Source organism: Gavialis gangeticus, unplaced genomic scaffold (assembly GCF_001723915.1).
Source record: "Gavialis gangeticus isolate Ggan-Ray unplaced genomic scaffold, GavGan_comp1, whole genome shotgun sequence".
Lineage (NCBI taxonomy): Eukaryota > Metazoa > Chordata > Crocodylia > Gavialidae > Gavialis > Gavialis gangeticus.
The window spans coordinates 208026219-208036328 of record NW_017729032.1 but is presented as its reverse complement, the minus strand read 5'-3'; the positions used below and the strand labels follow the sequence as shown (position 1 = coordinate 208036328).

The 10110-nt window shown below is 42.4% G+C and overlaps 1 protein-coding gene and 1 long non-coding RNA gene across 2 annotated transcripts in view; one reads left to right on the top strand and one right to left on the bottom strand.

Annotated features, from left to right (window-relative positions):
* The window catches only part of UBASH3A (ubiquitin associated and SH3 domain containing A), a 47557-nt gene that overhangs the window by 12247 nt on the left and 25200 nt on the right, over positions 1-10110 (top strand). Inside the window, exons 7-8 of the mRNA XM_019525474.1 lie at positions 3151-3277; positions 8754-8862. Coding sequence (XP_019381019.1) covers positions 3151-3277; positions 8754-8862 — 236 coding nt within the window. The remainder of the gene's footprint in view (positions 1-3150; positions 3278-8753; positions 8863-10110) is intronic.
* Positions 1-10110, bottom strand: part of LOC109303291 — a 29733-nt gene that overhangs the window by 1581 nt on the left and 18042 nt on the right. The window lies entirely within an intron of this gene.

The window sequence follows — 10110 nt, the reverse complement described above, 5'->3', positions numbered from 1 at the left end:
GGGGGGGGTCCTGAGAGGAGCCTCTCTTTGATAACAAGTATCAAAAGTGACACTACTTGACAGTGATTACAGCACTTCATTTTCAAGTGCTTTTTCTAACTCTAATGAATAAAAACAGGTTTTTTTTTAATGAAGACTTTGATTCAAGAACATTCCTTTGAAGTAAAATATATATCAACAAATGCAGTGATAGGGAAAAAGGTTGATGAATATCCTCAATAAATCAAACAGTAATACATTTAAAAGTAGCCATTCTTAAATGCTGTAGCCTGCTAGAATGTATACGGGTTAGTGCTCAGTTCTCAAAAACTAGCAATCCTTTTGCTAAGAGTGGCTGGAGAAAATAAGACCCAAAACATGAACTTTCTTAAATGGCTGCTGCATAATTAATTACCACTCATAAAATAATGAACAGTATATTTTAAAATCCATAGAAAATTCAGTCTATCTGAACAGATGATGTGCTATCGATTTAGGGAATTTACTGTATCTTCAAAATAAATAATGATGATTTAATTTAACTAGCTTCTATTTTACCATAATTGCATGAGTGACTTTAAATCACAGTTTCCGAGACATTTACAGTTTTGTAAAATCCAAAGTGCTGCTGCACATGAAGAAACTCTCAGGATATATTAAAATTGATTTTTCTGACAGAGAAAAATGCCAGGGAAAAACAAATTTAGCATATGTTTGCATGCTGTCTTCATTTCATTAAAAGATGGAGAAATCCATAGACTATGCATAGCAAAATGCTGGAGATACTGTAATCAGGAAAATCCTGTAGACTTCTGGCAGGGTCAAGTATACGTTAGAAACAGGAGCACCCTCCCTTTTCATAATCCCTTGTGCATTTACTAGCCAGTTTGCTCCATTCTCTGTGTAACAAGAGATGAGCATCTTTCCTGTTGATTTTTATGGCTTGTTAACTTCCTTAAGGCCAATCTATATTTTATACAAGTGTGGGAAGCAAGCATAGTCACTCCACACTGACAATTGGTATACATACATCTCAGACTGAGATTAACATACATCTCAGTCTAAGAACACTGTCACACCAAGTTTCGCATGTCATGTGGCAGCAGATACGTTTTTGTATAACCTAAACATGTTGATGACTTAACATATATATATATATATAGTGTATTACTTACTACTTCTCCTTTCCTCCTGTTCATGTTAATGGTGACAGTGATAACTAGTAATAAGAAGATGTAGAAGCCTCTTCTCTACATCACTGCCACTCTGATCTTGATATAACTTCATATCTCAAAAGCCATCTGTTTCATTTCCTGTGTTTAGCTCTGTAGTTGCATGCCCAACAGATGATACAGATAAGAGCTCAGCTTGATGTATAAAGGACTAAAATATAGTCCTGTATCCTCAAAGAGTGGAGAGAGGGAGCTAACCATGTATAATTTCCTGTTTGACACTTACATTTCAGGAGGTTTACACCCATGACTTACCATCATATACTATAGTTTAACATTCTAGCATGCTTTTCTTAGCTTAGGAGTTGCATCAGCAAATATATAGAGAGCATATAAATGAAAACTTGGAACAGGAAGTATTCTCATTTAATAAGAACCTTCCTATGGCTCAAAATGTGCTTCTCAGATTTTGGAACTGGACATGTAGGCAGAAGCAGAACTGGTCATCCCAGAACATGTAGATGGAAAAATTTTTTGCCACTACACTTTTTTCATTGATTAGGCAGCTGAACCAGTGTTGATGGAAAGGGAGGAGTAGTAATATGCTGCAGTGTAAGACAGCAGTTAGGAAAGTGGTAGCCAGAGCCGACCCAAGCAGGGTGCAGGGCCCAGGGCAAATCAGCCCATGCAGGACTCTGCCCCGGCTCCAACCCCATGTGCCCCAGACCCAAAGAAGCTGCCACCACCATCTGCAGTGGCAGTGGGGGTGTGCAGTGAGTGGCTGGACACAAAGCCAGTGGCACAGAGTTGCCATGGCTGCTCCACCCCGCTCCACAGGGCCCCTCAAAGCATGGGGCCCAAGGCGGTCACCCCGATTCGCTCCCCCACCCCAGGTACGGCCCTGGTGGTAGCCAGGTAAAGTATCTGGCCACCACATTATGAATCCAGAAGCATGAATTTGAGACTTGTTCTGGATTTGTATCAAATACTTGTACCCCCTGCCCAGTCCTCCATTGACCCAGCTATACAATGAGTTCCTAGTCACTGAATTTTGGGAATCAACAGTGGCTGGATGTAATGCTAGTCACATCACTCCCTTGTGTGTTTTTATTTACAGAAACTGGCATGCCTCATATCATGCCAGCCTGATGGGTCATCTCAGCTTTGGCAAACCTTTGACCCAGTTCAGTCAGAGCTATATCAAAGGGGTATCTCTGATACTGTTCCTAATGTGGTGCCACTTACTCTCCTCCCATTGCTCAAGAGCAGGGGGATGGGGTTGCAGGGGTTATGATTCATAAATTAGCCCAATGGGGGATTTGAACACAGGTCACTTTGAGCATCTGGCTTTACTGTGATTTGTGAGTAAAACAAATTGTCCCAACATGTGTTCCTTGCATTGAGGCTACAGCCAAGAAGGTACACATGTCCATGAAAATGTACCCAGTCATTTCATAATCTGTTGACTCATTTAGCCATAAAAAAGGAAGGGGGGACAAAAGAGATGTGAAAGCAAAAATCCTGGAGGTCTCAAGTATTAGAACAGTGTAAAAGTGTATCTGTTCAAATCTCCTTATTTGGTGTATGGTTACATCCTTTGTAAAATGGTAATAGTAGGGTGATACCAGGAAGGACCGGAGAACCACCCTGAGCCTTATTCAGCACTGAAGTTCATTTGGAGTTTTATCACTGATGTTTATGGGCATAGGATAGGTAGTGGTGACTGTTGTCACAGAGGTGACAAGAGCAAGCTGCTTCCTTAGCTTTCAAAGAACGCACATGTTATGATAGTATTGTTCATTAGCCAAAAACCTGGCAAATGACAAGTACTCTGGCATCACTTTTTCACATGCATTTTGGAGAATAACATCGAATTAGCACACGATGGTGCATCTCCTTTTGAAGTCAACAAGAATTTTGCTTTTGACTTCCCTGTATACAAATCCATGCCTTAAGGATCCTATCTTTCTATAAGTCTTTGCTTCTATTTTTCCCATAGGGAATACACACTCATTCCATCTTCTAGACTGCTCACCCAAGATGAAAGTGAACCTAGTGCAAAGCTGAATGGTGAAGTCCATAATCCAGTAATGATGAAGAGTGTAACCAAGATGCTTGCTTTCCAGGTAATTGTTTTTCATTTCTTACTGTTTGACCGATACATAAATGACACAGTATGTTCATATAAATATATATTTTTAAATTAACATTTAATGGAGTATTTTTGTTCTGTTTGAATATTTTCTATAAATATATTGCTTTTACCTTGTATTAAAAACCTTATGCAGATCAAAATGTAGCAAAAGAAATGAAAAAATGTACGTTTTCCTAAATGTGCTGACACTTCTCTTTATGTGCAAAGAATGAAAGGATCCTCTAGATCAAGGAAAGGCCTATATTCAGATAGGGGAGATAATCTGGCAAGTATTGTTCACACTAGTGGGCATGTCTACATGTGCATTAACATGCTTTAGTTAATGCACATTAAATCTAGTACCTCCTGGCTCCTATATATGTGCACAGAGCCTGTTCCGATGCGCTGGAAATGCAGTGCATCAGAGCAGACTCAATTAATTGAGTCTGCTGGAGCATGGTAATTAACACACTCTGGTAGCTTCCCATGTTATCAGTGGCCCTGTGCATCTCCACACTAAAAAAATACCAGCAGGGCACTTTGAAATAAAACTCATCTAATGTGTTTTATTTCAAAGCACCCTACCGCTATTTTTCCAGCATGGGGACATTGATACATGTGATGTGTGGGCACTTTTAATTACCTCAGCTCACTAATTAAAGCACCTGGTGGGTTGTCCCACAGTACATGTAAAAATGCCCTCCATTGTAAGGTACTAAGAAAATATGCATTAACCTGTCTTAATGTGCATTAATTAAATAACACAATTTTTTTTAGTGATGTTCTAATGTGCGTTAAAGTGCACATCTACACATGCATTAACACACTTTAGTTCATGTGCTTTAAAGCTAATGCCTCCAGGTGCCTATACATAAGCGTGGAGACTGCACCAATGTGCTGGAATTCTAGTGTGTCAGAACAGACTTGATTGAGACTCATGTATCAGTGTCCCCACACTTAACGAGCTTTAGTTCAAGTGTCCCCACTGCCATTTTTAAGCACAGCAACACTGATACAGGAGATACGGCGGCACTTTAATTAAGCCGCTCTAATTAAAGTGTTTTTGGAGGTGCTCTAATTAAAACGCTGCCCCCTCCCCCGAAGCACATGTTAAAGTGCCCTCCATTCTGAGGTCTTAATGCACATTAACTAAAAAGCATGGTTTTTAAGTGACGTTTAATGTGCATTACCCTATTTTAATTCTCAGTAACTCAAAAGAGAAGCTTGAGAGAGTCCAAAGGAGGACTACCCATTTGGTTAGAGGTATGGAGAGCAGGCCATACAATGACAGGCTGAGAGATATGGGTCTGTTCAGCCTAGAGAAGAGAAGGCTCAGAGGGGAATTGGTGGTAGCCTATTAATATACAAAGGACATGCATCAGGGACTGGGAGAACGTCTGTTCACCAAGGCTCCCCAGGGGAAGACTAGGACTAACAGACCGCTTTAGAATAGACAATAAGGAAAAACTTCTTTACAACTTGAGTGTCCAGGGTTTGGAATAGACTCCCCCCAGAAGTGGTACAATCTCCTACTCTGGATACATGGGTGACTGGTGCCACCTTAGTCGGGGGGACACGTGTCTCTCCTGTGACCAGTCCCACTGATCAGGGGAGGGTGTCCCCGTAGCAAATCTCACTGCATTAATGCACATTAAAATAGGCTAATGTGTATTAAAGCACACATGTAGATATGCCCAGTGGCAGTAATGCTTCTGTTCCAGTGAAGAAAAATTTTCTCTTCTGCTTATGGTACATTACTTCAGTTTTGGAGGGCCGATTGAGTCAGGGAGAGGAGGGTGTGGTATGGAAGCAAATATGATAATAGTTACTAATGGATCCTTCCTGTGTGAATTTGTCCAATTGTCTCCTGAACCTGATTAAAAGATACCCCATTTATTCATCCTTCCTGACAGCTCTTCCTCTGTGATTTGGCCAGGCCTGAACTATGTAAACACGCACTTCAGAAACCTAATTTTTTTGGAAATATCACTTCCCAGCAGAAGATAACTGGCAGCCAGAATGTGGAGCAAAGTTCTGCTCCAAACCAGATGGGCCCAATTGCAACAGAATGCCTCCCATGTGTGTAGCAGAGGATTAAGGCGTTGCTATGTCCGTGTTGTCCACACAACATTAGGAAAACGGAAAACCACACAGACACAGTCAACCAACTGCTGCATACAAATATAAAATGCAGGGCCTGGCAAGCTGACTGTGTAACTTCCCTGGAAGTATGCTGATGGCTTCAGCAATATAAGGCCCAAGCTATTTAAAGGAATATTTCTCAATTCCTATCTACCACCTATATGGTTGAATAGACTGATGTATTCATGATCTGTATTATAAAGCTAAAATAAAACAAATGGATCAGATTTCTATCATACCTGCACTGACATTGTTTCATTAAGCTGCTGGGAATGTAGAAAAATGTGGACATGGAGCACAGACCTGGAGCAGAAAATGTTTGTCTTGACTCCTAAGCAGAGCATTAATAATACTAGGATCTGTTAATGCAATTCATGCCTTGAGCACTCTTTGGCCTTGCATCTCCACACCCTGTGCAGAACACAGGGATGCTGTATGGTTTTGTTTTACCGTAACTTTCCTATCACAAACTCAGTGTAATGCAGAGCCACAGTACTCTTAGAAACTGAGTGTCAGGGCAGAGCATGGAGACAGGAGGAGAGGCAGAAGAGCTAGCAGTAACTGGCAGTGTCAGGAATGTTAACAGCCCTAGAGGGACCAGTGAGTCACTGCAGAGTAAGAGGCAGCTGTCATCCCACTACCTCCCAGAAACCACAAGTAAAGTGGCACTGGGAGCAAACTACTACTCACACTATTCTAGCATTGAGCAAGAGAATTGCATGCACTGAATGAATATGTCCTGCAGAAATGCTTTGTGACAATGCTGCTTACATGCTCCTTACATACACATCTTTCAGAGTTGTAACTGAATCTACAACATGTTTCATAGTTTCATAGTTTCTAGGGTCGGAAGGGACCTGAGCAGATCATCTAGTCCAACCCCCTGCCATGGCAGGAAAGAGTACTGGGGTCAAACAACCCCAGTAAGGTGGTCATCCAACCTCCTCTTAAAAACCCCCAGGGTGGGAGCCTGCACCACCTCACTTGGAAGCTGGTTCCAGACCCTAGCCGCCCTGACCGTGAAGTAGCGCCTCCTGATGTCCAACTTAAACCTTCCCTCCGCCAGCTTGTGACCATTGTTCCTGGTCACTCCTTGCGGCGCTCGGGGGAACAGGGACTCCCCCAGCGCCTGCTGATCCCCCCTAACCAGTTTATAACAGGCCACAAGATCCCCCCTCAGCCTTCTCTTTTGAAGGCTGAACAGGTTCAGGTCCCGCAACCTTTCCTCATAGGACCTACCCTGCTGTCCCTTGATCATACGAGTGGCCCTCCTCTGGACCCTCTCGATGCTGTCCACATCCCTCTTAAAGTGCGGCGCCCAGAACTGGACGCAGTACTCCAGCTGCGGCCTGACCAGTGCCGCATAGAGGGGGAGGATCACCTCCTTGGACCTGCTCGAGATGCATCTGTGGATGCACGACAAGGTGCAGTTGGCCTTCCTAGCCGCCTCCCCACATTGCCGACTCATGTTCATCTTGGAGTCAATAATGACTCCCAGATCCTTTTCCACCTCCGTGCTGACAAGAGGGGAGTTCCCCAGCCTGTATGTGTGGTGCCGATTGTTCCTCCCCAGGTGCATCACCTTACACTTGTCCGTGTTAAACCCCATCCTGTTCTCCTCCGCCCATCCTTGTAACCTATCTAGGTCTAACTGTAGCCTGTTGCTCCCCTCAATTGTGCCCACTTCCCCCCACATCTTAGTGTCATCAGCAAACTTGAACAGGGTGCTTTGCACCCCCTCATCCAAATCACTGATGAAGATGTTGAACAGGGCGGGCCCAAGGACCGAGCCCTGTGGGACCCCACTTCCCACGTCCTTCCAGGTCGAGAAGGACCCATCCACTACCACCCTCTGGGTGCGACTCTCTAACCAGTTGGTGACCCATTGGACTGTATAGGTGTCTACGCCACAGTCCCCCAGCTTCCTAATGAGAATTGCAGCTTTTTACACATCTGTTCTGAAAGGGCATAGGATACAAGTTCCCTCTGCCTCAAACCAGCATAGCAAAACAACAAAACCCTAGTTTTGAACCATAATCCTCCCACTGTTGTACTGTAACATCTCTTCTTGAAGCTGAAAAGTCTTTCTCTTGCTACAGAGCTATGATATGGTTTAGTGTACAATGGAGTATTTGAATGCAAGCTGTCTCCAAAAGATTCTCATTCTCTGCACCTAGCACCCCTCATGGGGTTCTCATTCTCTGCATCCTCATGTATTCACTCATTTTGATGTGTACTATTGGAAACATATAGCTGTAGCTTGTATACCCTAGCAATGATGGTAGACTTGATCAGCACTGAGGAAGTTGTTAAAATAGTTTGACCTACTTCTGAGCTTGAGCTTAAATTTGCTTTCCTCAACGCAGTATAATATACACATAGAGAAGATTATTTGAATTTATAAGACATATATTTTTACCTATAAATATAGCTACATAATTGTCGATATACAAATTGGACAGGTTTTAAAGAAATCCAGCACTGTTTAAAATATGCATGTGTATTCCAAATCAAAACGAGAGGGGATAATCTCTAAGTAGAACTTTGACTTTAAAATCGGTTTGAGGTTAGTTCCTGCCTCTGTCAGCAACATAGACCTTCTTTCACTCGTGCAAGAAAAGAAAAAAAAGATATATTCTGTCCTGGTATAGACAAGGAGTTATGCCTGTAACATAGAATCATAGAAAATTAGGGCTGGAAGGAACCTCAAGAGCTCATCTAGTTCAGCCCCCTGCTCAAAGCAGGACCAGCCCTAACTAGATCATCCCAGCCAAAGCTTTGTCTAGCTGGGTTTAGAAAACCTCCAAAGACGGAGAGTCCACCACCTCTCTGGGTAACCTGTTCCAGTGTTTTAGTACCCTCCTGGTGAGAAAATTCTTGTGGGCAGAAGTGAGAAAAAAACATGTTAGCTAGCTGAGGTGAATGCTATTTTCCTTCTTTTGTTTTACCTCAAGAAGATAATGTGCATGGAAACTATAATAGTCTTGTCCATGCTAGATGTTCACATACTAGCAGCATACCCTTTTCCTAGAGTGAACATGCATTTAGAACCTAATCTGTAACCTACTACAGTCATAACAACTTTCCATTGACCCCTAAGGGACACAGTATTAGGTCTCTGTGTGCCTAAGAACCTCACCTGTAAAATTGGGATTAACAACACTTTCTTCTTTTCACCCCATCTCTTTTTTGTCTTTTTATGTTATAAGCTATTCAGGAAGGGGACTGTTCCTTATTGTGTTTGTACAGTGCCTAGCACAAAGGCACTAATATCTTAGTCACAGGTTCTAGGTGATACTATAACCAAAATAAATGATCTCATCCAGGTTTCTCAGAACGTTACTGTCAGAAGAGGCCTGCTAGTGATGCGCCATGGGGAAAGACTGGATCAAGTGTTTGGGAAATCCTGGTTTCAGCAATGTTTAATGGCAGATGGTAAGTAAAGGAATGGGCAGACTGACTCTTAACAAATCAGATTTAAAAATGATGATGATAATATGTGAAATATAAACTACTGCTTGGAAATGTTTGCAAACCAGAATTAAATGCTAATGCTGAAAAAATAGTTCATAGACAGAAATAGTTCGTAGACAGAACACCTTGGGTCTGGGCACACGAACAAGTTACTAATGAAGTAAAAGATGGGAGGGGATTTACCAACTGCCAGTTGCTCTTCAGTAACTACCCTTGTGCATGGTTTTACGCCTTGATAAGCTAAAGCTAAATTATAGTAGTTTAGCCCTTTTTCATGGAGGATTAAATTGCATGAGTTAGGTTTTATATGCTACTGGGTAAGAGTATGTATATGGGAAGTTATTGTAGAGCAGATGACTAATAGTTATCTCCTATCCCAACAAAAAAATGCAGGTTTTATAAAAAACTGGTAGGATCTCATCATTGGCTTTCAGTGACATTTCAAGTTTTTTTGAACTTTGGAGGGTGATTCTGAGGTGAAACAAATAATTTTTTTTTTCTTTTTGTGGGAAATGGGAAAGAAATCACTGGGCTGAAGATCTTCTGGGTTATGGTGATTTTTGCTAGGAAAATATTGACAGTAATAAATGTTTGCACAGCTTTTACCAAAATATATGTCCTAGTTGAATCCTACACAGCAAATTTCTCCTTGTTTGTTTTCTCTGTTGTTCTGCTACTTGGAGAGTCACAGGAGATGTACTGTTAGTTATAAGAGGTCTGCCTTAGGACTTAGTGGGACTCTATGAACCCATATTGTTCAACATCTTCATTAATGATGTGGACATTGGAGACACAAGCGGACTGTCCAAGTTCGCCGATGACACCAAACTTTGGGGCAAAGCATCCACGCCAGAAGACACGCGGGTGATCCAGGCAGATCTGGACAGGCTCAGCAAATGGGCAGACAAGAACCTGATGGTGTTTAACACCAAAAAATGCAAGGTTCTCCACCTTGGGAAGAAAAACCTGCAACATCCTTATAGGCTCGGCAGTGCTACACTGGCTAGCACTACAGAAGAAAGAGACTTGGGTGTCATCATTGACCACAAGATGAACGTGAGCCTGCAATGCAATGCTGCGGCTAGTAAACCGACCAAAACGCTGGCTTGCATCCATAGATGCTTCTCAAGCAAATCCCGGGACGTCAGTCTCCCCTTGTACTCAGCCTTGGTGAGGCCACAGCTGGAGTACTGCATCCAGTTTTGGGCT